Consider the following 26,275-nt stretch of genomic DNA (forward strand, 5'->3'; position numbering starts at 1 on the left):
ACAACATCGATGCGAATGACAAATCTGTACAAGTGAAGTGGTTTAGTAGTCAAACAAAACACTGTTAAAGAGTTGGTGAACTGTGGAACAAGTGAGTTACCTGAACTTAGTCTGTCGTTTATCCCGACGTTTATGTTCGGCCAGGTCATTCGACTGCACATCCTCAGTCTCAGAATCCGTTCTGGTCAGTCAAGTGAACAAAGTGCCAGTCATTACGTTTACACCACAACATCATACCGTCATCATCTCAGATCTGATGTCACTTTCTTAAGAGTACATTGTATTTATTCATATTTACCATAGTATTTTATAATATGCATATGCATTCTGGACCAACCTTCCAGCGTCATTGTAACTTAAAACATTTTGGAGAGTTTCTACTTGATATAACATCTTAAAAAACATATAAATACATGCTTGGAGCTATTTATAGAGCGTTTTAAAATAAAGAGTCTGTATTCCTGAACATGATGCATCACTTAAATGCTTTTCTGAAACTGTATTGAATATTTCTTAAATAAATTTTTTATCATACTTCGTCGTTCAAAATATTTATACAAATGCCAAAAATGTATTGTATTGAATAATAACATTGATTTCTTTTTCTAGATACTAATTATCTTCTAACCTGAATAAGAGGATATATTTCAATCCTCTAAACATTTTGTTGTACATTTAGTAACATATAAATATTGTAGATGTACATTACAATCCTATTATCCTTTCAAGGTAAAATTAAATTTACAAAATATATGTTCTCTTTAATTTGAGAAACTAAGACCCTACAAGTTATGAATCTATGTATTGATTACGATTTATTACGAGGTAGCACCATGACAAACTATTTATAACTTCATTTTGTCTTCGAGGCTACTTAACAAATCTGAACATTTTGTTGGCAATATGATTAGAAATCTCTCTTGAATAACTTGAAAATTTAGGTAAGGCTTACCTGTACTGCTGCTGAGTCCCAAATGAGATAACTGACAATTTCTCTCTTCCATTTCCGGGAGCAACCTGTAAAAAGTGTTCGTGTACCGACCAAGAAAATCTCTCAGAAAGGAAACTATAAATGGAATCTACAATGCCAAGTGTAATACAGTAGAAAACCGCTAATCCGTCACCTGCAGGACCGAGAGTATGGTCGGATCAGTAAAAGATGTCGGATTATCAGAGGAGAACATTTATTGACATAAAAACGTGATAAAACTATAGTTTAAACTAAAAAATGCATTAAGAGATTGTCACACGATTATTATCACTGAATTTAATTATCTTGCGTCGGTCTAAAGAAGTCCGTAATGTTCTTTTGCTTAGCAGACGAAAATCTCGACTTTACAGCAATATTCCTCCATTTCAGGATCCACAAAATGGCAATTGGAGTAGACACTGGACTTTGTTCAATGTACTGAAGGGCCAAATCAAACGCATTTTTCGCTTCTGTATGTGATACTCGACTTGGAACGATTTAAATAAATCGATGTACCGGAAACGTAAACCAACATTGATTAGCGACGGCATGGTCGGATTAAGCGAGGAGGCGGATTACCCGAGGGCGGATTAGCGGGGTTCTACTGTATGATAAGAAGCGTTACCTGAAGTGCGTTAGAATGTCTGCTAAGTCCGTCTCTGTCCCGAGCCACCTGGCCTAGTGTGGCAGGTTGTCCTCGGTATACTCTCTGCTGGCGGTCGCTCTCCACCTCCTCTGCTGGTCCCAGATCCTCCTCCGTGTACAGATGGTGCTGCAACAGTGTCCTCCTCATTACTGCGTGAGCTCACTGCAGTATTAGTCTTAACGAAAGAATTAAAATATAAATAAAATAGTTCAATAATATGACAACCGTCATTTAACAAATCTCATGGTGACGCTGATAATATTTCATTAATATTATTAATGAAAGGAAATTGGATTTCGGATATTGTTACAAAATGTATAATATAACGTTTCGAGAGTTGAAATATATAATCTTCTTCAGGTGAGGAAAAATTAGGACATAAAATAGAGAGAAAGAAAAGAGTTCAATTTTTTCCGAAACTGCTGTTGTTGTTGCTGAGAGGGAAATTTTATTGGTCTGAGTTTTATTACAGTTTAGAGGTTATATTTTTTATCTGAATCTGAAAGTTACATATATTTTTGATACATTCTACCAGTTTCTTCTTATTGGAATCAAATACTTAGTTTATAAACAAACGCCCCAATAACTATGGAATTTTATTTTTGTGAGGCCTTTCGCGTTCAAGGAACACATTGTCAGACCCTCATTTCAGTTATTTGGGTCTGATGGTGTGTTACATAAACACGAAAGGCCCCACAAAAATAAAATTTCATAATTATTGGAGCGTTTATTTATAAATTATCTATTTTTGATGTTGAATTCCTTGATAATTAAATTTGGGTGGGTTTTCAGGTACGTTTGAACACTCCTTTTCCTTCTCTTCTTTTTTTCTATGTACTAATTATTTCTTCACATGAAGAAGAGGATAGGTTTCATTCCTCGAAACGTTGTTTTATACAATATAATATATAATGATGGAAAATGTCTGAAATCCTATTATTCTTTCAAACCTTAAATAGTCAATAACAAACTAAACAAAGAATTAATTGGTTCTTGGTATAGTCACAAACGTACACTTTACTTTCTGAGAAATTTGTGTTAGCAGCTAGCTCCTGATAAATATTACCGAAACTAGAACCTTATGTCATACCAATTATGTAGTACTATCTAGTACTCGTTTTAGAAATTTAGTTCTTGCAGGTTACTAATATCAGTTTTCATCTTGGTGTGAACATCACAATATTGTACAATATAAAGCAGAACAATAAACGAAGTATGTTGTAAAATGTAAATACTCAATTATCTTAATCTAGATTGTAACCTGGATCGCCAAAATCACTGAAGAGCAATCATTCGAAGAGTCGTAGCACCTCCATCTCCAATTTGTTGATAAGTAATGGTTGAGATAAAGGTCACAAAATAATTATAAAAACTTCTCATCAATGTAGTGTTACTGATGGGAACGTTCTCATAGGTTAGGAGACGTTAGCCAATTTGTAATTGGATTTGTAATAGTCACACAATACCAATTATCAACCGACGAAATTTGAGAATGAAATGGACTTCAACCAAATAGGTTTTCATGTGATTGGTTAACACTGATTTAACCGTTCCATATCAATCTCCACTAAATCTAGCACGCCTCATCATTGATGATTGTTTCTTAAGGGATTGTTACATTGATTGTTACGATTTCACGATGAAGTAAGTTGCTTGGTTATTTATACAGTACAAGTACTATACTGTTCAAGCACATTGACTGTTACAGTTATCCCGCAAGGATAACAGTACACAAGAAATCCTACGGAGGAAAACCTTACTAAAGATTTCATTTTGCTGACCAGAATTTTCATGACGTTTAAACAGTAATGGAATGCAACAAAAAAGATAAATACTGTAGGGAATTTATTAACATTTTACCAATACGATAGTTACGTGTTTCTTGACAACTACACATTCCAAGAAATCCTACGGAGGAAAACCTTCGAATCTAAAGATTTCATTTTGCTGACCAGAATTTTCATGACGTTTAAACTATGTTTTATTAATAATATTGTTTTAAGTTACTGTAAAAACAATGCTTAAAGGTGTGTAAGCTAATAACAGTTTATGTCCCAGCTACAGTAACAGGTAAACAGGTTTCTCACGTATCGTAAATTAAAAACTTTGTCTTTGACAAGAATAATTATGGTACTCTATGATTGGTAATTGACAGTTCGTTTAAATATTATGCCCAGTTTACATGAAAGCAACGAAGTATTCAAACATAGTAGTTTAGCTACTTCTTACATTAGGATTATGCATATTATGTATAATTTCCCGGTAACTCCCCCCCCTATAGAAAATTCCAGCTACGCCACTGTTTGTACAGAATATGTTGAAAGGGACTCACACGTTCTTCACTCTTGATGGACTGTCAACATATTCTCAATTAAAATTAATTTTAGGTGCCTTTGTATACACCAGTGCCATTTAAATTTATGTTACAGTACCTAACCTTCTGAAGGGAAAATGGCCAAGACCCATTTTTTAATGTTTTTGAATCCTTAATCTTTACGCAGGTCCGCTACGCGACGACTAAGTTCAGTAGAATCGAGCAATACTCATAGCTCCTTAAGTCAAAAAAAATTAAAGCTCTCTACAGTAGCGACCACGAAAGAGTGCAGTTAAAGAAGACCAATAGAATGGACAAACTCGTGCGACGTTGCCACACTAAAGGGCTACTGTGGTTCGCCGCGGCGCGCTGGGTTACAGGGGGGAACATGTTTGGCAAGGTCTGTGAAATTGACATACCCAGAATAGTTTACCCACATTTTTTCATACCCTTCGTTAGTTCCTCGTTAGTTCCTGTTAGTTCTCACGAAAATTTCGTTAGTTCTGCAATATTAACGACTTTACAGCCTTGATTTAATGGGTACGCTAACTTCACACCATGAAAAGTAGCTTACCCAGATTAACTCGTTATAGTTAAATTTTGTAAGTATAAATCGTTAGCTCCTCGTTAGTTCCTGTTAGTTTCTCACAAAAACTTGGTTAGTTCAGCGATAATAACAACTTTACAGCCTTAATTCTATTTGGGTAAGCCAACTTCACAACACAAAAAGTAGCCTACCCAGATTAAGTCTATATAGTTTGATTTTCTAAGTTTTAATCGTTAGTTTCTGTTAGTTCTCAAGTAAAATTCGTTAGTTCAGCGATATTAACAACTTTACAGCACTATTTCAATGGGAAGCCAAATCCACAATAAAAACCAGATACCCTAGAATAAATCTTAATAATTAGATTTTAGTAATGTATATCGTTAGTTCCTGTAAGTTCTCACGAAAATTTCGTTAGTTCCGCAATATTAATTAACGACTTTACAGCCTTAATTCAATGGGTACGTTAACTTCACACCATGAAAAGTAGCTTACCCAGATTAAGTCGTTATAGTTAAATCTTTTAAGTATAAATCGTTAGTTCCCGTTAGTTCTCGTGAGAAAATGGTTATATCAGTAGTATTAACAATTTTACAGGCTTCATTTAATGGGTAAGCCGACTTCACAGTATGAAACATACCTAGCCTACCCACATTAAATAAATACAAGCACGTTCTCGGAATATTTATTGTTAGTTCTTCGTTAGATTTACTCGCTGTTAGTATTAAACTACTTCGGTATAGTTTTTACTTAATTTTGTAAGACATCAAAACGTGCCTTATAGTTATCCTACTCATATAAATTTAATAACGAACTTTCAACCATTTGGTAGTGATCTTCTCTCTCTGTTGTCAAAACCCTTCAAACAAGGAATGGCGTTTTTTTTATATTTCCGGTCCCTTGCATGTTTCATCACAAGGAACTTTTATGATGGGTAATATAGAAAAGAGAGACCTTGGGAATATATGGTCTGTGCGAACAATGCGTCGTATGGTCTGCCGAAATGGGATTCATGGCACACCCTTCTAATGGGCTCAGCGTAAGAGCTACCTGGCGTAACAAAGGGTTCTGATAGGTGAAGAAGGGGGAAGGAACCTATATGTATACTCATTTCCCACTTTAGAACCCACATTTCAGACACCTACACCATGGGAATAAGTTGGCTCTGGAGCCAACTACTAACATCGAGCCGTGTCAAAGGTAAGTGAGTCTATGTATTTTTATAATAAGATGTGTTTGAAGTTTCAAATGAAATGTTTGTACTCATGTAATATAGTGATCTTAGTGTGCCATGATCATAAGTCACTTAACGAATTGAATATATATCGTCTAAAAATCAAACCATATTAAATTACCAAGCTTGACTTTTAAATCAAACATAAAGTTTTAACTATTTTCAAAGCAATTATGTATTTTTAACGCAGTTAACAATTTGCCAATGTAGTTGAAAAAGGTTATTTATCAATAAAAGTATATCTAGTTAACAAATTACAAAACGAAGTCTACATAAAAATTAAATAATAATAATATATGCACGTTCCATCACATAATATTCTTAAACTCAGTTGTAAGTATTACCATATGATAAGCAAGAGTTGTGCATTTTATTTTTGGTTGTTATACACCCTAATAATACTATTAATACCTTTATGGAGTTTTTATCAATTCTCTGTGATAGTGAACAGTCAAATTACATTGTAACAAACAATGCCATTTTTACATGATTTTGAAGGTAATACTACCTAATGTATCAAGTTAAATTATTTTATTTATTTATGTTACGATATTTAAGGATTCTTTTTTAAGTAAAGTATAAAGTAAAAAAAATTATCAACACATTTTCGTACGAGATCAATCTTCTTGTTATCTTAAGTTTAAGTACTTAAAAAGGTGCGCCTGAATTAGCACCCCCTGGACATAGCACCCCTTCGCTACTGACGTCATTTTGATCACGAAAGGGGGTGCTAAATCAGCGCAGTGGCCGTTTCCATGCCCTGAATAAGCACCCCCTAGGAATAGGGTGGGGGGTCTTAATTCAGCGTCTTAACCGTGTCCATGTGCTGATTTAGCACTCCCTTTGAATCAGCGCCTATACCTTGTTGATGTGAACAATAAGCACCTCCTACTGAATAAAACAATAAAACTGAGCATATTGCGATTTGTTAATAGTATACTTATTGTATTGCAATGATATGACTTTACTATTTCAAAAACAAATAATTGAATACCAATTGTAAAAAATACTATGCATCGAATATGGTTACGTTACAAAACTAGGCTCTGGGCAATCAAATACAACTTTATTTTAAAGTATATTTAATTTGAAACCATGGTACAAACAACGCAGAGGGTTTGATATTGTTTAAATCCGGCATGTAATTATTAAATTAAACATGAAACATTAAATTTATTATGTTTCAATACATATTTAAATGCCAATTAAATCAAATAATACCATTGGTTTAGTTCTACATTAAATATTTGCTGAGTACAAAAATATTTCGCTCAAACATTTAATTGTTTACGCAGAAATCTTCGTAGACCAAGTTTTGAACCATCCAAAACATTCTACAAATAACAATTTTATACTCTAAAAGTGAACTCTATTGTCTACAATACGACCTTAAACTGTCTGTCGGGAAACATCAGGAAGTAAACAAAATTATATTAGTTTTTTAATTTTATATAATTAAACTTATAGAAAAGTATATTTTCGTGAAGCTATTACATCAAATACGTAATTTAATTATGGCCTTCATATACAAATAGGGTAGTTTTAATTGTATCGAGAAAGATGATCCATTGAGTTCTCACGATTGGATTAAACTTACACTGTTAATGAATGCTCAGAGAATACCCTTAACTCAACTATCAGTAGATTTTCTTTTGGTGAAAACACCAAATAAGCAATCATGTACAATAAAAATGACACAGCATATATACTTGACTAAATGTGCATTAAAAACCATAATTATATTTTCCCTTCCATAATATTTCAAAAGTCGAGTTTTTTTTGTTAAAAAAACCAAATAATTCAATGTCAAATCAAATAAATAAACCGGCTTTTATTTTTACGAAATGAATAACTGTACATTAAGCAATAAATATCATATATTGAAGAGGAAAAATAACAAATTATGGTTTTTTTAATAGTATTCTTATATTTGACATGAAAGAACTTACACAATAATACACAATAATAAAAATCTTATATCTCAAAAGGATGAATCATTAAATAAAAACAGCATTTATCATTAGCTTTACTTTGCTATGTAATTACTGTCTATTAAGAAACTAACAAGGGATGAGCCTACATGGCTTTTAATTACCTGCGCGTAGACTTAAAGGTTTATGTTGTTATTGTATTAATAAAGCGTTAATTAATTTTGTAAACATATTAATTGGAAGATTTAACTGAAGTAGAATAAATAAAAAATATGATTTAATTAATTCTGTTAGTTAGTGATATTTATAAAAAAATTCAGAAAACCAAGTCATGAGTAAAAATGTTTACAAAAATAGGACAATGTGTGCGAGAGGGAGGAATCCTAAGTTCTGTCACAAGCTTGTTACTCGAAGCACTTATTATGTAATATTAAGTCTACGGTAATTTCGAAGAGAAATTAGGCATATTTGAGAAACATATTATTTCATCGTTTATCAGAAATTCAGACACAATCGTAGATTGTAGGTTATATGTAACAGCATTACAAAAATCTACATAAAAATTATTATATTTACTATTAAATTAAATCTGTAAAAAACAAATATGAATATATACTAATAATAAACCTTTGAACACTGTTTATATATTTTATTGTACAATGTACATTTCGAGTTCGCGTACTCTCAAATTACATTAAAGATTTTAAGAACGCCAATTTTCCACATGAAGAACAAGCAAGTGAGTATGGAGAAGATTTCGATATTCCAACTGAATTGGATATTTCAGCAAATTAAAAGTCAAATGAAGATGTGGATTGCCTCGATTGAATCTTCTTCTTCTTGAAAGGTTCAATAAAAACTGTGAATAAAGGCAGATTAAATCCTTATTTTTCCCCTGCGGTGGCAAAGGAGTTTTTGCGTATAGGTGAAAGATTCTTTCTGTGGTATGCAGTAATGGTTCAGCCATTTCGTTCCCCTTACTTAACTGCGAATTTTTCATCTGTTGAGTGTGATTTTTCTGACTTAAAAAAGAATATCCTTAAACGTTTAACAAAACCACTGTCTATCCCTAAGTTTTTATCGCTTCATATAGATGCCATAGAGGGAACATGTAGGATTTTTAGAGCTTCTACAAACGACGAATGTCGTAGCACTCTGATTGGAGAAAAAAGACTCAGAAATATAATAAACTCAAAAAATATAGTCGTAAATTCTCGAACCACTGCTGAAATTATTTGTGATGAAAGTGAAAGATCCCCTAAGAACGAAATAACTGCAGGTATCCAATGGTGTACCATGCCAAAATAATACAAACATTCACGATGAGTTAAGACAAGTTGAAAATGAGAGAGATTTGGGTGTAGAAAAGACAAAAAACAAAGAAAAAAACACCAATCTACTTAAATCCTTTGCCCGAGTTGGAAGCAGCACTTCGTGGCAATATGTTACAGCAAACCAAAAAACAAATTTTAATGAATGGAAACACAAGTAAACCAATCAAAATAAGTCAAAATAATTTGGTACTTTTACGAAACACTTGTGCGTTTGATGCGTTAGTTCAAGTTATTGCGTCAACCTACACAATGTATGAGGATTATCGCAATTTCATAAACAGCTCGACGAATGTCCTCTTAAAGACTGCTAGAAGTTTAGCAACTGTGGGTGCAAGAAAAGACACATACGTCCATCGTGCTGCTGCTTTAATTGAAGTGTATCAGCCAAGAGGTTCACTAATAATGCCTGAAAGTGTCTGTACAAAGAATAATGGCAATCAAATCAAGGAGTACGTACGATTGTACTGATAATGCGCCTTCCTTGGCAAGAAAGCTCTTGAGTGGTGTTCCTAGTGTAAGAATAAATTCCATTAAGTGTTCGGAAGATGAGTGCCTACGTCCTCTGTCTACAATAATCAGTGTCCTAGACACTAATATGGACGTCCTATTGCTTAATGGAGTGAGTTTTATTGATAAAGCGATAAATTCATCATTAAGAACTCAATCTGCCAAAAGTAATGAGGAAGTTACCACAAGCCCGAACCAATATAAATTACTTACCTGCGCACCACCATGCAAAGGAAGCCCTACAGTGCATTTGGATATTGTTGAATATTTTTGGTTATCGATATTGATCACCTCATTGATCGATTAGTTTCCGTAAAAAGTACAGACAGGCCATTTAATCGGCCACAATTCTTAAATGAATTCCCAGTGTGTCTACAATTGTATGGTCAGAGATTTGTACTAACTGGAGTAGTAGCTTATACGCCTGGCCATTACGTAGCGTATGTTAGAAATTTAAATGGCACTTGGAAGCTGTTTAATGATTTATCAAAAAGAGTATTGATTATTAGAGATGATAAGGCCATTTCAGCACACTTGTTTTATGTAAAGTTATAAATTAATTAATTGTATTAAAACTGGAATGAAAAAATTTCATAGCCTATTATTTATCCCTTATTTCACACATACTCGTACAATTGGGAAGCAACATGTCATGCTGTGACTGTGGGCTAATTCACATTAGTTAGAGTTAGTGATATACAATTGTAAATATTGCTGAATCAATGAAATATTCGTGAGAACTTACAGGAACTAACGAAGAACTAATCGTATGCATCACTAAAATGTAATTATTAAGATTTATTTTGGGTATGCTGCTTTTTATGCTGTGGATTTGGCTTTTCCATTGATATAGTGCTGTAAAGTTGTGAATATCGCTGAACTAACAAAGTTTTCATGAGAACTAACAGGAACTAACTTTGAATTAACGATATACATTACTACAATCTAATTATAACGATTTATTCTAGGTAGGCTAAGCTACTTTTCATGGTGTGAAGTTAGCGTACCCATTGAATTAAGGCTGTAAAGTTGTTAATATCGCTGAAATATTGAAATTTTCGTGAGAACTAACAGGAACTAACGATATACATTACGAAAATCTAATTATTAAGAATTATTTCGGGTATGGTGGTTTTTATTGTGGATTTGGCTTACCCATTGAAATACGTAGTGCTGTAAAGTTGTTAATATCGCTGAACTAAAAAAATGTTCGTGAGAACTAACAGGAACTAACGATTAATACTTAGAAAATCAAACTATATATACTTAATCTGGGTAGGCTACTTTTCGTGTTGTGAAGTTGGCTTACCCAAATTGAATTAAGGCTGTAAAGTTGTTATTATCGCTGAACTAACGTTTTTTGCGAGAACTAACAGGAACTAACGAAGAACTAACAATAAATATTCCGAGAACGTGCTTATATTTATTTAATGTGGGTAGGCTAGGTATGTTTCATATTGTGAAGTTAGTTTACCCATTAAATGAAGCCTGTAAAATAGTTAATACTACTGATATAATCATTTTCTCATGAGAACTAACGGGAAATAATGAGGAATTAACGATTTATACTTAAAAAATCTAACTATAACGAGTTAATCTGGGTAAGCTACTTTTCATGGTGTGAAGTTAGCGTACCCATTGAATTAAGGCTGTAAAGTCGTTAATATTGCGTAACTAACGAAATTTTCGTGAGAACTAACAGGAACTAACGAAGGGTATGACAAAATGTGGGTAAGCTATTTTGGGTATGTCAACTTCACAGACCTTGTTTGTTTGGCAACGTCGCTCAGCCCTCGTTAGCTGCTCCAAGGTCACGCGCCAAATAGGCTCCTCCCTCAACTGCACTCTTTAGTGGTCCCTACTGTAGTTGTAGGTAATATTATCACTTTGACTGGGCAGGTAACGTTTGTTGTCTACCGAATATGAAAAGACTACGGTTTAAACCTCAAAATCTTGTTTTCTAGAAACATGTCAGCTGACCTTGGGTATGGCTTCGTCCCGCTGGAGCAGTCGCTGAGGCGGGAACTGCTGGACCGGCTGCTGCTGCCGCTGTTCGTTCTGCTGCTGCCGCTGATCATGCTGATGCTGATCGCGCTGCTGCTGCTGCTGATCGCGCTGCTGCTGCTGCTGATCGCGATGCTGCTGGGACCTCAGGTGCTGCTGCTGCTGAGGTTGTCTGAGCCGCGGTTCCTGGGCCTTGGCAGAGCTCACCGTGCTCACCAGCTCTCCACAACCCACGTTGCGGGGCCAGTCGCAAGTCTGCAGTTCATGGCTGCAAATACACCTCACGGGTTTTAGCACTTTGAAAATAAATAATTTATTCCTCAACAGATTCTTGGTGAAATCGAAATAAAAACTGTTTCACACAAGTGTGTTTAGGTACAAACAAAAGGAAGGGAATGGAGAAACCGATGTTTTTGCGGTCATTTCAATCGTATTAAAAAGAAAGGAATTATGAATAGAATAAAGTATTAAATTTCCAAGCTTCAAAAGAGGACATAGTTATAGTGGCAATCTGTCTACCCGACCAAATCAGCTTTCTACTCAACAAAGACACTTATGTCAAGGTAGCCGAGTGTTTAAGTAATATTATCAATTACAATCGTGGGGTACTAAATAAAACAGTTTAAAAAAAAAACAGGCAATTTAGTTTGCCGGTATCTACACATAACTTTAAGCTTTTACGGCCTTACCCAGTTTTTAAAACTATTGAATGGCTGCAATTTTGGTAGAACTGTCTAGTTCAAAAAGGATAGCAGGGTCGTACATTTGCCATCGTTATACCTTTTATAACCTACAACGATTGCAAATATCCGAAATCCTGTTACCCTTTCAAACCTTCCATCGTCAATAACAAACTTTAAAAAAACTGTCTAGTTTAGTATCATAGCATACCATACACGTTAACATTAAAAAAGTAATATACCATATAAACTTTGCTTACGTTTCAAATTGGGAGTCCTTATATTTAACCATTGTGTTGCCAAATGCAGTAGCATCACGTTTAAATATAAATGTTAGCCAAAAAACATTTACTAACGATTTGTGCAGTGACTTTTAATATTCGTAACAGTCTGAAATGTATATAAGTTAAATCAAAACGTTGTAATTAAATAGTTTCTCGAACTATCAAATGTATACAGGCAATTGACTTAAAGGTTTGCATTTTTAGGGTGGAATAGGCAATTTTTTCCCTTCACGAATCCTCACTGCGGCATAAGAAAGCCGTACAACTGTCAATATAAGTCTGCATATTAACAGACTTAATTTATACGGTTTTTAATACGCACAATCCAATTGGAACGACTCTTACGATAACGTGTACAAAACAAAATTTAATCGCCGATTTGAGTTATCAGATGGTACATTGTCCTCACCTGTACATAAGCCCTCCAGTACAGGACTCCAGCAGAGCGCCGCCGAAGACACACACATAGTACTGCGTACAGTCGGCAGGGTGAGGGTAATATCCAAACTCCTCGGGACAGTCAAAGTCCACCACTTGGGAAGCACTCGTGCTGGAGGCCTGCGAGTTCTTGTTGCTCCGCCTCTGCTGTGTCAGCGTCCCGTCTGGAACAGACAGTCAGACGCAGGTAAAAATCGGCAGTACAGGAAGAAAGTACAACTTGCTGATAAACCTTCTATAATGTGTGCCTTGATATTAACAATATCCTTCAAGTAGCACACAGTTTATTTGGACAGCTCTGCTTCAACTAACAACATTTTCAAATACATTCCCAAAATAAGATTTAGAATACCACTACTTCTGAAAGATATTTTAGTGCACCGAAAATTACCTAAACACAAAGAATAAAACAAAGTGACAGTTGGATCACATCCTTGCAATAAACCCAGGTGTTTAGTATGCAACATGTACATTCTACTTCAAAAACATTTACAAGTAGTTCTACACAAACATCGTACAGTATATTCGAAGAATTATCATGTGAATAAAAAAATATTGTTTATGCCCTATTGGCTCAACAATAAAATTTTCTTAAAACAAGGATGACAGGGTAGCCTACAGGTATGCAGTATGCATATAAACATAAAAAGACAGAGCAACCTGTAGAGGCACATGGCTTAATAAATAATTTAAATTTTGAAGAAACATATTTGGTGAAACCAATTAGAAAAACAGATAATTTAAGTACATACTTAAAACCATGGACAAGCCCACAATCTAAATTTCCAAATGGATTAAATTCATGGTGACGGTAAACAAAGTTAATTTATAACGGTCTGCAGTTCATGGCTGCAAATACACCTCACGGATTTTAGCACATTCAACACGAAATCCAGAGCAGTGGAGAAAGATTCAGGACTAATTTATAACGGTCTGCAGTTCATGGCTGCAAATACACCTCACGGATTTTAGCACATTCAACACGAAATCCAGAGGAGTGGAGGAAGATTGAGAACTAATTTATAACGGTCCTGCAGTTCATGGCTGCAAATACACCTCACGGAATTTAGCACATTCAACACGAAATCCAAAGCAGTGGAGAAAGATCGAGGACTAATTTATAACGGTCTGCAGTTCATGGCTGCAAATACAACTCACGGATTTTAGCACATTCAACACGAAATCCAGAGCAGTGGAGAAAGATTGAGGACTAATTTATAACGGTCTGCAGTTCATGGCTGCAAATACACCTCACGGAATTTAGCACATTCAACACGAAATCCAAAGCAGTGGAGAAAGATCGAGGACTAATTTATAACGGTCTGCAGTTCATGGCTGCAAATACAACTCACGGATTTTAGCACATTCAACACGAAATCCAGAGCAGTGGAGAAAGATTGAGGACTAATTTATAACGGTCTGCAGTTCATGGCTGCAAATACACCTCACGGAATTTAGCACATTCAACACGAAATCCAAAGCAGTGGAGAAAGATTGAGGACTAATTTATAACGGTCTGCAGTTCATGGCTGCAAATACAACTCACGGATTTTAGCACATTCAACACGAAATCCAGAGCAGTGGAGAAAGATTGAGGACTAATTTATAACGGTCTGCAGTTCATGGCTGCAAATACATCTCACGGATTTTTAGCACGTTCAACTCGAAATCCAGAGCAGTGGAGAAAGATTCAGGATTAATTTATAACGGTCTGCAGTTCATGGCTGCAAATACACCTCACGGATTTTAGCACATTCAACACGAAATCCAGAGCAGTGGAGAAAGATAGAGGACTAATTTATAACGGTCTGCAGTTCATGGCTGCAAATACATCTCACGGATTTTTAGCACATTCAACACGAAATCCAGAGCAGTGGAGAAAGATTGAGGACTAATTTATAACGGTCTGCAGTTCATGGCTGCAAATACATCTCACGGATTTTAGCACATTCAACACGAAATCCAGAGCAGTGGAGAAAGATAGAGGACTAATTTATAACGGTCTGCAGTTCATGGCTGCAAATACATCTCACGGATTTTAGCACATCAACACGAAATCAGAGCAGTGGAGAAAGATTCAGGACTAATTTATAACGGTCTGCAGTTCATGGCTGCAAATACATCTCAAGGAGTTTAGCACATTCAACACGAAATCCAGAGCAGTGGAGAAAGTTTGAGGACTAATTTAAAACGTCTGCAGTTCATGGCTGCAAATACACCTCACGGATTTTAGCACAATCAACACGAAATCCAGAGCAGTGGAGAAAGATTCAGGACTAATTTATAACGGTCAGCAGTTCATGGCTGCAAATACATCTCACGGATTTTAGCACGTTCAACTCGAAATCCAGAGCAGTGGAGAAAGATTCAGGATTAATTTATAACGGTCTGCAGTTCATGGCTGCAAATACACCTCACGGAATTTAGCACATTCAACACGAAATCCAGAGCAGTGGAGAAAGATAGAGGACTAATTTATAACGGTCTGCAGTTCATGGCTGCAAATACATCTCACGGATTTTAGCACATTCAACACGAAATCCAGAGCAGTGGAGAAAGATTGAGGACTAATTTATAACGGTCTGCAGTTCATGGCTGCAAATACATCTCACGGATTTTAGCACATTCAACACGAAATCCAGAGGAGTGGAGGAAGATTGAGGACTAATTTATAACGGTCTGCAGTTCATGGCTGCAAATACACCTCAAGGATTTTAGCACATTCAACACGAAATCCAAAGCAGTGGAGAAAGATTGAGGACTAATTTATAACGGTCTGCAGTTCATGGCTGCAAATACAACTCACGGATTTTAGCACATTCAACACGAAATCTAGAGCAGTGGAGAAAGATTGAGGGCTAATTTATAACGGTTTGCAGTTCATGGCTGCAAATACATCTCACGGATTTTAGCACATTCAACACGAAATCCAGAGCAGTGGAGAAAGATTGAGGACTAATTTATAACGGTCTGCAGTTCATGGCTGCAAATACATCTCACGGATTTTAGCACATCAACACGAAATCAGAGCAGTGGAGAATGATTCAGGACTAATTTATAACGGTCTGCAGTTCATGGCTGCAAATACATTTCAAGGAGTTTAGCACATTCAACACGAAATCCAGAGCAGTGGAGAAAGTTTGAGGACTAATTTAAAACGTCTGCAGTTCATGGCTGCAAATACACCTCACGGATTTTAGCACATTCAACACGAAATCCAGAGCAGTGGAGAAAGATTCAGGACTAATTTATAACGGTCTGCAGTTCATGGCTGCAAATACATCTCACGGATTTTAGCACGTTCAACTCGAAATCCAGAGCAGTGGAGAAAGATTCAGGATTAATTTATAACGGTCTGCAGTTCATGGCTGCAAATACACCTCACGGATTTTAGCACATTCAACACGAAATCCAGAGCAGTGGAGAAAGATTGAGGACTAATTTAATACGGTCTGCAGTTCATGGCTGCAAATACATCTCACGGATTTTAGCACATCAACACGAAATCAGAGCAGTGGAGAAAGATTCAGGACTAATTTATAACGGTCTGCAGTTCATGGCTGCAAATACATCTCAAGGAGTTTAGCACATTCAACACGAAATCCAGAGCAGTGGAGAAAGTTTGAGGACTAATTTAAAACGTCTGCAGTTCATGGCTGCAAATACACCTCACGGATTTTAGCACATTCAACACGAAATCCAGAGCAGTGGAGAAAGATTCAGGACTAATTTATAACGGTCTGCAGTTCATGGCTGCAAATACATCTCACGGATTTTAGCACGTTCAACTCGAAATCCAGAGCAGTGGAGAAAGATTCAGGATTAATTTATAACGGTCTGCAGTTCATGGCTGCAAATACACCTCACGGATTTTAGCACATTCAACACGAAATCCAGAGCAGTGGAGAAAGATAGAGGACTAATTTATAACGGTCTGCAGTTCATGGCTGCAAATACATCTCACGGATTTTAGCACATTCAACACGAAATCCAGAGCAGTGGAGAAAGATTGAGGACTAATTTATAACGGTCTGCAGTTCATGGCTGCAAATACATCTCACGGATTTTAGCACATTCAACACGAAATCCAGAGCAGTGGAGAAAGATAGAGGACTAATTTATAACGGTCTGCAGTTCATGGCTGCAAATACATCTCACGGATTTTAGCACATTCAACACGAAATCCAGAGCAGTGGAGAAAGATTGAGGACTAATTTATAACGGTCTGCAGTTCATGGCTGCAAATACATCTCACGGATTTTAGCACATTCAACACGAAATCCAGAGCAGTGGAGGAAGATTGAGGACTAATTTATAACGGTCTGCAGTTCATGGCTGCAAATATATCTCACGGATTTTAGCACATTCAACACGAAATCCAGAGCAGTGGAGGAAGATTGAGGACTAATTTATAACGGTCTGCAGTTCATGGCTGCAAATATATCTCACGGATTTTAGCACATTCAACTCGAAATCCAGAGCAGTGGAGAAAGATTGAGGACTAATTTATAACGGTCTGCAGTTCATGGCTGCAAATACGCCTCACGGGTTTTAGCACTTTGGAAATAAATAATTTATTCCTCAACAGATTCTTGGTGAAGTCGAAATAAAAACTTTTTCACACAAGTGTGTTAAAATTCATGCTGATACTGATCGCGCTGCTGCTGCTGCTGATCGCGATGTTGCTGCTGCTGCTGGGACCTCAGGTGCTGCTGCTGAGGTCTGAGCCGCGGTTCCTGGACCTTGGCAGAGCTCACCGTGCTCACCAGCTCTCCACAACCCACGTTGCGGGGCCAGTCGCAAGTCTGCAGTTCATGGCTGCAAATACACCTCACGGGTTTTAGCACTTTGAAAATAAATAATTTATTCCTCAACAGATTCTTGGTGAAGTCGAAATAAAAACTTTTTCACACAAGTGTGTTTAGGTACAAACAGACTGAAGGGAATGGAGAAACCGATGTTTTGCGGTCATTTGAATCGTATTAAAAAGAAAGGAGGAATTATGAATAGAATAAAGTATTAAATATCCAAGCTGCAAAGGAGGACATAGCAGTGGCAATCTGTCTACCCGACCAAATCAGCTTTCTACTCAACAAAGACACTTATGTCAAGGTAGCCGAGTGTTTAAAGTACTATTATCAATATTACAATCGTGCGGTACTAAATAAAACAGTTTTTTAAAAAAAAACAGGCAATTTAGTTTGCCGGTATCTACACATAAATTTAAGCTTTTATGGCCTTACCCAGTTTTTAAAACTATTGAATGGCTGCAAGTTTGGTAGAACTGTCTTGTTTAAAAAGGATAGCAGGATTTCGCACATTTGCCATCGTTATACCTTTTATAACCTAGAACGATGGCAAATGTCCGAAAATCTGCTATCCTTTCAAACCTTCTATCCCATCCATTCCATCGTCAATAACACACTTTAAACAAAGAATGTCTAGTTTAGTCTCATAGCATACAATACATGTTAAAATTTAAAAAGATATTCAGGATATTGCTCATATTAATTCTATTCACTATGTATGTACTATTGTTACTATTCAGGACCTTTCGTATATTCAGACAACTCTTGATATTCAGGCTATTCGTTCTATTCACTATTGTCCTACTATTCAGGACCTTTACTATATTCAAACTACTGCTAATATTCAGGCTATTGCTCATATTAATTCTATTCACCATTTATGTACTATTGTTCCTATTCAGGACCTTTCGTATATTCTGACAACTCTTGATATTCAGGCTATTCGTTCTATTCACTATTTTCGTACTATTGCTCCAATTTAAGATCTTCCGGCTGAGTTGCATATCACTGGAGGCGCTCATCAACAGTAGGCCGTCACTGTCCTTACTTCTGCACCGTCATTCCCGACTCACTCGCAGTAAACCCGAGTCATTAGTCAGTTCTAGGAGTTGTTTTGAAGATTTCACTCTTGTAGAGTTGCCAGGAGTAAACACCATGAATCCTTACGAGCCCCGAAGCTCTCCACTTCGTAAATTCCTAACATTAATGAAAATTGCCTGGTTCACGAATTCTTGTCCTTTTACAGAGTTCATTGAGGACAATTAATATTCAGAGATGTAGTGGGGGGGGGGGGGGAGTCCACTGACCTGGTCCAAGGTGAACCTCATCTCACACGATACGAGTATAAATCCTTCAATTCGTGGTTTAGATCGGAGCTCTGCTGTCGAAATTTATTTGAAAAATAAGGTAGCCAAGGAATTCAATACAAGACAAGTAATTGTTGAATAATGTTGTTGTAACAATGATTAACTGTTTTTTATCTAACTTAAACTGCAGCTGTATTGACATCTTAAGATGAATTCTCTATTGTAGGTTTAAAGAGCAAAACACTCCCGTTGGAATGATTTGTGTAAAGGTAAGAGTGAAAAAGAACTATTTTCCAGTTGGCTATGTAGTTGGGAAACCAAATGTTTTAACAAATTTTATGTAATCATGAGAAAAATTGGGAAGTTTGTATAAATTCAAAGAGTTGATGGATTTATAAACATAATTTTGGATAGCTAAAAGAATTGCTAAGTTAATACTATCTAAACACTTGTAAATGCTCGATGTTTTAAAAAATAGCCTCTTTGGCACAGTAACTTATTATTTATTCAAATAATACAAAGTTAGGACAATATAAGTACAATATTCCATGGAGAAATCTTATTATATGGATTACTATCTTTAGGTCCTTTCATTTCTTGAATCAATACAGTAAATTTAATCTCCTTTCCATCTTTATTATAGTCTTATAAAACTGTTTAAGAGGTACTGATAGTATTTTACAAATATTTAAACAATAAAACATGATGGCAATAAATTGTTTAAATGTCATAGAGAATATAATGGTTTTGTCTGAGTAAAAATTATAAAAAGAGGGAAAAATTAAATTTTCATTCAAATCAAGGTTATCTTTCCAAAACTATCTACAGAATATGAAAATTATAAAATATAACTTGCAAAAAAGTGCACGAAGAGTCTAATATGCTTTGAGAGATTGCTACTAAATTTGTAGCTTGCAAGACAAAGTATGCATGCAATCGTCGTGTTGTATGCAAACATCGAGGATTGCCTACATCATTACAACATCAGCTGTTTCTTCACTTGACTTTGAAATGACCGCTAAACCTGAAGGACACCTACTACCTCCCCTAGTACAGTAAAGTGCAGCCTGCCTGTATTAAATCACATTTTGCTGACATTACATAAGTCATTTGAAGGACAGGGTTTACCAAATCCTCAATCGTTAGGTACCAGGAATAGGTTGAGTTCTTAATTCTGGTTGAAAGCCAGAAATTGGATTGTATCAATTTTACTTGTATTCTAGTAATTAAAAATTCTTATATTGAATGAATATATAAATGAACTGTAGAAATTTTATTTTTTTCGAACGCTGCATAACAGATTACCAATGAAAAAAAAATTAAAACTCACCGTCTTTGATTAGACCACCTGCAAGTTAACTTCTCCTATCTATTCAAGCACTCAAGGATTGTACTCTCCGCCGTGTCGTCTGCACACAGACAACCGAGATAATTAGTTTTGATACGAATGACGGAAACCGGAATACAAGCGCAAGGCCGGAGCACACTGTGGTTTACATTACAGACAGCTGATGAGCCCGTTACCGAACTGAGAGGTTATGTGAGTGCCGCAGGCTCTGTGAGATAACCTAACAGCCGGGTCACTGCTATCCTTCCCGCCCTCGCGGCTCGTGCTGCCGCGAGATCACGCGTTACGCGTGCCTCTCCCTGCCTGCCTTGCTCTGATACAGATACGGTTACCGCAGGCTCCTCAATTAAACATCTAGCCTTTCCCTCCAATAATGGCACACGACTCTCCGCCTCGGACAATCGATAACAATCTCCTAATACTGAGTTATTTAATGAGGAGGAAATCTAACTTTTAAATGAGACCGTATGTTGCAAAAACAGATCAGTTAAGAGAACAATAATGTATAGAACTAAAATATTGTTATTTCATAACACTTGGATATTAATTTAAAGGCGATACTGATAAATCTCTCTCTCCTCTCCCTCTCTCTCTCCATCACTCCCCCTCTTTCTCTATCTCTCGCCCCCTCTCTCTCTAAAATTAAACTCTATAATTATTTCTCAATAATTTGCTACGATGCGAAATGTTGAATGTTATTGCTTATATTCATTCAAGCTAGGCCTGTATCAGAAGAACAAAGTTGAGTTCTATAGATTCGTCATACACGATCATTTTGGCGAGTGTCGTCTCTAAGTATAAAATAGTTGTTAAATTTGGACCATCATAACCAAGGTATTGAATATTGCCAGTATATAGAATACGAAAAGGGAAGATTATAGGATAGATCTTCTCTAGTATTAGAGGGGAAGGTTGTCAGGGAAGGCATAGGTGCTCACAATACACCTTGATTCACTCCTACGTGGAGGCTTATTACCTGGTCCTACAAAGCCCTGAATTCACTGGTCGTGTTCCACCTAGAAAGATTCATATACTAAAAGAACCCTAATAACGATTCCTCTAAAAAGCTGAGACGGGGGGCAAGAACTCTTTGATCTGAGACCAAATTCCGTGCCATGTGGTCGTGGATGAAGAGAAGATAGCCTCGACATTGAAATTCTAAGACTGGTAAGTTCTAAAGACTTGGCCACCTTCGAATCATCCCAATTGCTTGACATAAGGAACCCCATTCGTTTCTCGAGTGTCTAGGACACACAATAGTCATCAGGTCGTCGTCTGACTAGGGGTCACTAGGCACCCTTATGAAATAACTTATACTCTCCCTAGATGGACAACGACATAGCTGCTGGAATTATGTGACTGGAGCTGGGCTGTGCTAAGTAGAATAGTCCAATTACCTATTCCATATATGGACGTCGACGCAATAGAAAGGATCAACATTACGGGCAGTAGTGCAATCCAAATAATTCCTTTTCTTCCACTTACACGATTTCCCCGCTCTTCTAGTTTACTTCATTATTGTTTACTGTCGATTTACAAAATAACATGAACTAAGCACCTTGATATATTCTTTAAATTAACAATTATTTCTTGCAATTTGTTGCGTAGTGCAAGATATTGGTACGCCTTTTCAGCCATTATCCCTTCAAGAATGCCAGTCACTCATATCAAATTGAACGATAAAAACGATTATATTAACTCTGGCAGATTTATTTTCTTTTTGCCACACAGTCAACCTTCATTGCATACAGAGCTATCGCAAAGATCTATATCCTCAAACATCTTCGCAGAGGGAACAGAAAGGTCAATGCCAAGGGGCGTTGTAGGAGTTATTAATGACTGGTTGGGTGTGTCCCGGAGGGCGGCGTGAGCGTATTTGGTCGACGCTACACAAATGTACCGGCAAGGGGGCGATAATGTCCTCCGTATAAGGCCTCCTCCTACAACTACAGTCGCTCCGGTGTCGTTGGTCAAGTCCGCTCTCCATAAGTCTCTGATGGCAGGCACATACATTGTAATTTATAAGTTGGATTTTCCAGAGAGATGGCCTTCTACATTTGCGAAGCTCTGGACGAACAAGTACAAAACAATTTATCCGTCACTGTTAATTCTCAGCGTTTTTATTAGTCTTGTATCATCAGCTGGTCTTGGTAGGGAAATCCAAGAACAAGAGATTCGATATAGGCTGATGAAGTAGAAGTTTTCTGTATTGCTAGCAACATAAACGAAGGAGATTAAGCATATAGATTAGGAAGAAGATGAATCATAGGATGGGCAATGGAAACCTTAGCACTGACCCTTGTATCCACCTGCTCCCACACTTGAGCAAGGCGGATGGATTGTCCATTCCCGACCAGCCTCCGCAATTCTGGTGTTCATATTATTCCACCTACCAAAGTTCGTATGATTGCCTGTCCAATCAGAAGTCATAGCTAGATCTTGCATTACTATTTCAACAAATGCTCGATAAAAACTGGTGTGCTGCACAATCGTCATCATAACAAGTTACACCCAGGTAACATCTAAATAAGATGGTGATTGAGAAATCAAACAACTTCCTCCACAATAACCGCTTTCTCTCTCGGTATGAAAGGCGAGAATATACAAATGCTTAAACTCCTTCTAATTTCTTAAGTCTTAGATACATTCATTTACTTCATCCAGAAGTGCTTTTCACTAATACAATCCAGCCCAATCTTGATATTAAAGCGTTACGAAGAGGATAAAGTAAAAGTTAAGTTTGGGTAAGAAACATTCAGTGGAGATACTTTTTGAGAGATTAAAACATCCAGATTTTCTTTATCTAATTCCTAAGAGGCCAGACACTCAAAAGAGATCCACGAGGACGCCCGATTCAGCCTTGTGAGTTAATCTACTTTGCCATCAATCATGAAGCTAAATACTCTATGACTAAGAACACCAACCGGAGGTTTAGACAAGACTGACCGCATAGACGATTAGCATCCACTACAGTACAAATTCGTCTGATAAGTATTTTAAAAGATAAGACTGGCTTGAAAGCGAAGGTTAAACAGAATAGCGATCAGCCTGGTGGTTTTATATTCAAGCGATTGAGGGGTTTTATCCTCTACCTTAGTGCCACGACAGCTTTGGACCCATCATAAAGAGGGCCTTTTCATAACCTATTCCTTTCTCCCTTTCTTTTTTACCAACAGCTAAACAGTAAGTATTGTAGTTTAGTTCCAAATTAACAATTATTATTATTAATAACACCATGTTATTATCATAAATATGTTTTACAGACTGCCTTAATTAAAACAACATAACATCATATGTATCGGTATTAAATATTTTAAGTACGACTTTTGGTTAGGTTTAATTAAATTAAAGGTTTTTGCCGCCTTACCAGCTAAGGATGAATTTGTTTTTCAGCCCGGAAAAAATCTAAATCTACGAATCCTAGATTTTATTTCCTGGCAATTAAGCGTGGGTGTCCGTTATCAGAAACTTTCTCAGATTTACAAAGCGACAAAGCGTGCAATTCTATTTAATGAGTATCCAATTTACGAGAGTTGCAACATTCTCATTATAAGGTGCAATTAAGGAAAGTGACTTTGATTCAAGTTTCACCCAATGAAAGGTGTCGAAGCCCTGTGTAATTCTACGTGGTAGGTGTGATAGCCCTGGGAATAGCCTATGTTGTCTGATAATGGTTGTTACCCAACCATACAGCCTCACCTATATTCATCTGATGAGAACCGAACAGGTCGTAAATTGACGTGGTTAATTGAACTTGATGCAATTCTAGTCGCGTTCTAGTGAGAGTTTGTGGCATTCTCATAGCACTTTGAATTGGTGTGAGAGGTGAATTCAATTCGATTTCATGCATGTTTCGATATTCACCAGCTAAATGTCAGGGTACTTTTTTTGCATGAAATTATGGTATTCAACGTTTACAGAACTGAGTTTCAGCAGTATGCCACAACATTGCAAAATCCTTGTTAATCGAACTCAGTACAGAAGTTTGAAATATTTCCAGTTGTAATTAGTGGTTGAATTATTAGCCGAATGTATGGCATTGGCTGAAAAATACATAGCGTGTAATACATATTACACCGATTCCATTATTAACGACTCGATAGGTTCATTTTAAAGTATGTTGTTGATCTGCCTGTCTGTCTATTCGAGTGAGTGATAATTATTGATAAAATGATCCTAGAGACTTGAAACTCGGTACATAGATTCCTCTTGGTCCAAGGGAGAACTAATAATCTTTCGGTAAAAAGGTTTTAAATCCTTTTTCAAAGTCCGTCAATCTGGGCTATAGATCTTTCCTTACTTCCCGTCGGGTCCTTTAATAATCCATTGTACATATTCATTTATTGGATTGATTTTTAGGCCAAGATGTCAAAGGGCTGCAAAGTTGCCCTTGGGAATATTGTGTACTCTGTGCTATGTTTGTGACCATATATAGTTGGGATCTATTTACGTGTATGGTAGGAGTGATAATCTGTTAATGGTTGTTATCCGACCATCGAGTTTCACCCATATTCACTGATAAGAAACAAAGAAGTCGTAAAATGACGTGGTCGACTGAACTTGACGCAATTGCATCAGTTTCGTGGTTTGTGATTGAATGGTTTCATAAATTGTGGGTTTCCTTCGGAAGATGATCAAGTTCGTACACATTTCCTTGACCTACTGGATCTCTTGAAGTGGGCCTTTCTGAACTTTCTACAACATTTCATAATCACACCCAAGGTGTAACCAGCAACTGGTCTTTTCTGGCCGGTAGAGTCACGGAACGTCCTTGCAGTAGGGCGTGGCTCTGCTCAGTGGCTGGACCCGCGATTGTGTAACCGTAACCCGGTAACTTCCGTCTGCACAACCTTGATCTGTTCCGCGTGTATTGGCAACGTTACGTCCTCAGACTGCTATTGTCGACAGCTTGTGGCCTCAATGGCCGGGCAGGCGGGTGTGTTCTGTGGACTAACGCGGTGCAAGGGCGGTCAGGTGAGACAGGCCCTCAATGGCCCGTTCATTACAGATTAGCAAGCCCTACCCCGGGGCAAACTGCACTTGATTAGCTCTGTAATTATCGCTTGCCACATCAGCTGTTGGAGGTATATAGGTCGTTATAAACAAACAATACTGTTTAAATAAATTTTGTGGCGACACAGTCTCTTTGTAAGGTCTTGCGTGCGCGCGCGCGTGTGTTATTTTCAAACGACAATTGCATCACTCATCAAATACTAAATTTAGGAGAGATTCTATACGCCCAGCTAAGTTTAATACACATTTCCAAAAAATATTAAATAGCAACCAATAAATAAGATAGGAAGGAGTATGCCACATCACTTCTCGTGTAACAGTCTTCGCTAGGGTTGTATCCAAAATTTAAAACTTATAGCTAATTTCATTTTCGGTATGTTCTACGGATAGACAGTACAGACAAATAGGCAATCATATAGAATAGACATTTTTACATTCACCAGCAGACAAAATTAAAACTCTGCTAAGTTATAAGCCTCATTAACGTTCAGCAAATCCCATGGTTCCATGGCCTATCCACACTATCGCAGAATTAATTCTTATCTACGTACAAATGAAGTTTAATACAAACAATTAAAGTATGCAGATCAAATCGTTTTCGAGATATACATTACAATTGTTGTCCATTACACTTTATATGAGCTGGGAATGGTACTGCAATTTAAGTTTGCGCTGAAATCAAATTTTATCACCGACATTGACTTTCTACTCTATTATTTTTCCTTTTTACTCTATGAATAAAAATGTTACATTTCTCATATAACTGTATTCAGTTTTTCTTACACTTGTATTTATTCTGCTGTTTACTCATTGCCATCATTCTTAACAATGTAACAATATTCGCTAACGCTCACAAAAAAAAACTTAGCATTACTTATACAAAAATGAAGCTTCATTCAAAACTGTAAGCACG

General features: G+C 36.7%; 1 protein-coding gene across 4 annotated transcripts in view; it reads right to left on the reverse strand.

The window, feature by feature from the left end:
- The window catches only part of LOC124363091 (putative mediator of RNA polymerase II transcription subunit 26), a 151,826-nt gene that overhangs the window by 36,481 nt on the left and 89,070 nt on the right, over nt 1–26,275 (reverse strand). For all 4 annotated transcript variants that reach the window (XM_046818200.1, XM_046818198.1, XM_046818199.1 and 1 more), the window contains exons 2-5: nt 12,858–13,050; nt 11,461–11,752; nt 1,596–1,742; nt 953–1,017 (exon numbers count right to left, since the gene is read on the reverse strand). In XM_046818200.1, coding sequence (XP_046674156.1) covers nt 953–1,017; nt 1,596–1,742; nt 11,461–11,752; nt 12,858–13,050 — 697 coding nt within the window. The remainder of the gene's footprint in view (nt 1–952; nt 1,018–1,595; nt 1,743–11,460; nt 11,753–12,857; nt 13,051–26,275) is intronic.

The sequence above is a fragment of the Homalodisca vitripennis genome, chromosome 5 (genome assembly GCF_021130785.1).
Source record: "Homalodisca vitripennis isolate AUS2020 chromosome 5, UT_GWSS_2.1, whole genome shotgun sequence".
In the NCBI taxonomy this organism is placed as follows: Eukaryota; Metazoa; Arthropoda; class Insecta; order Hemiptera; family Cicadellidae; genus Homalodisca; species Homalodisca vitripennis.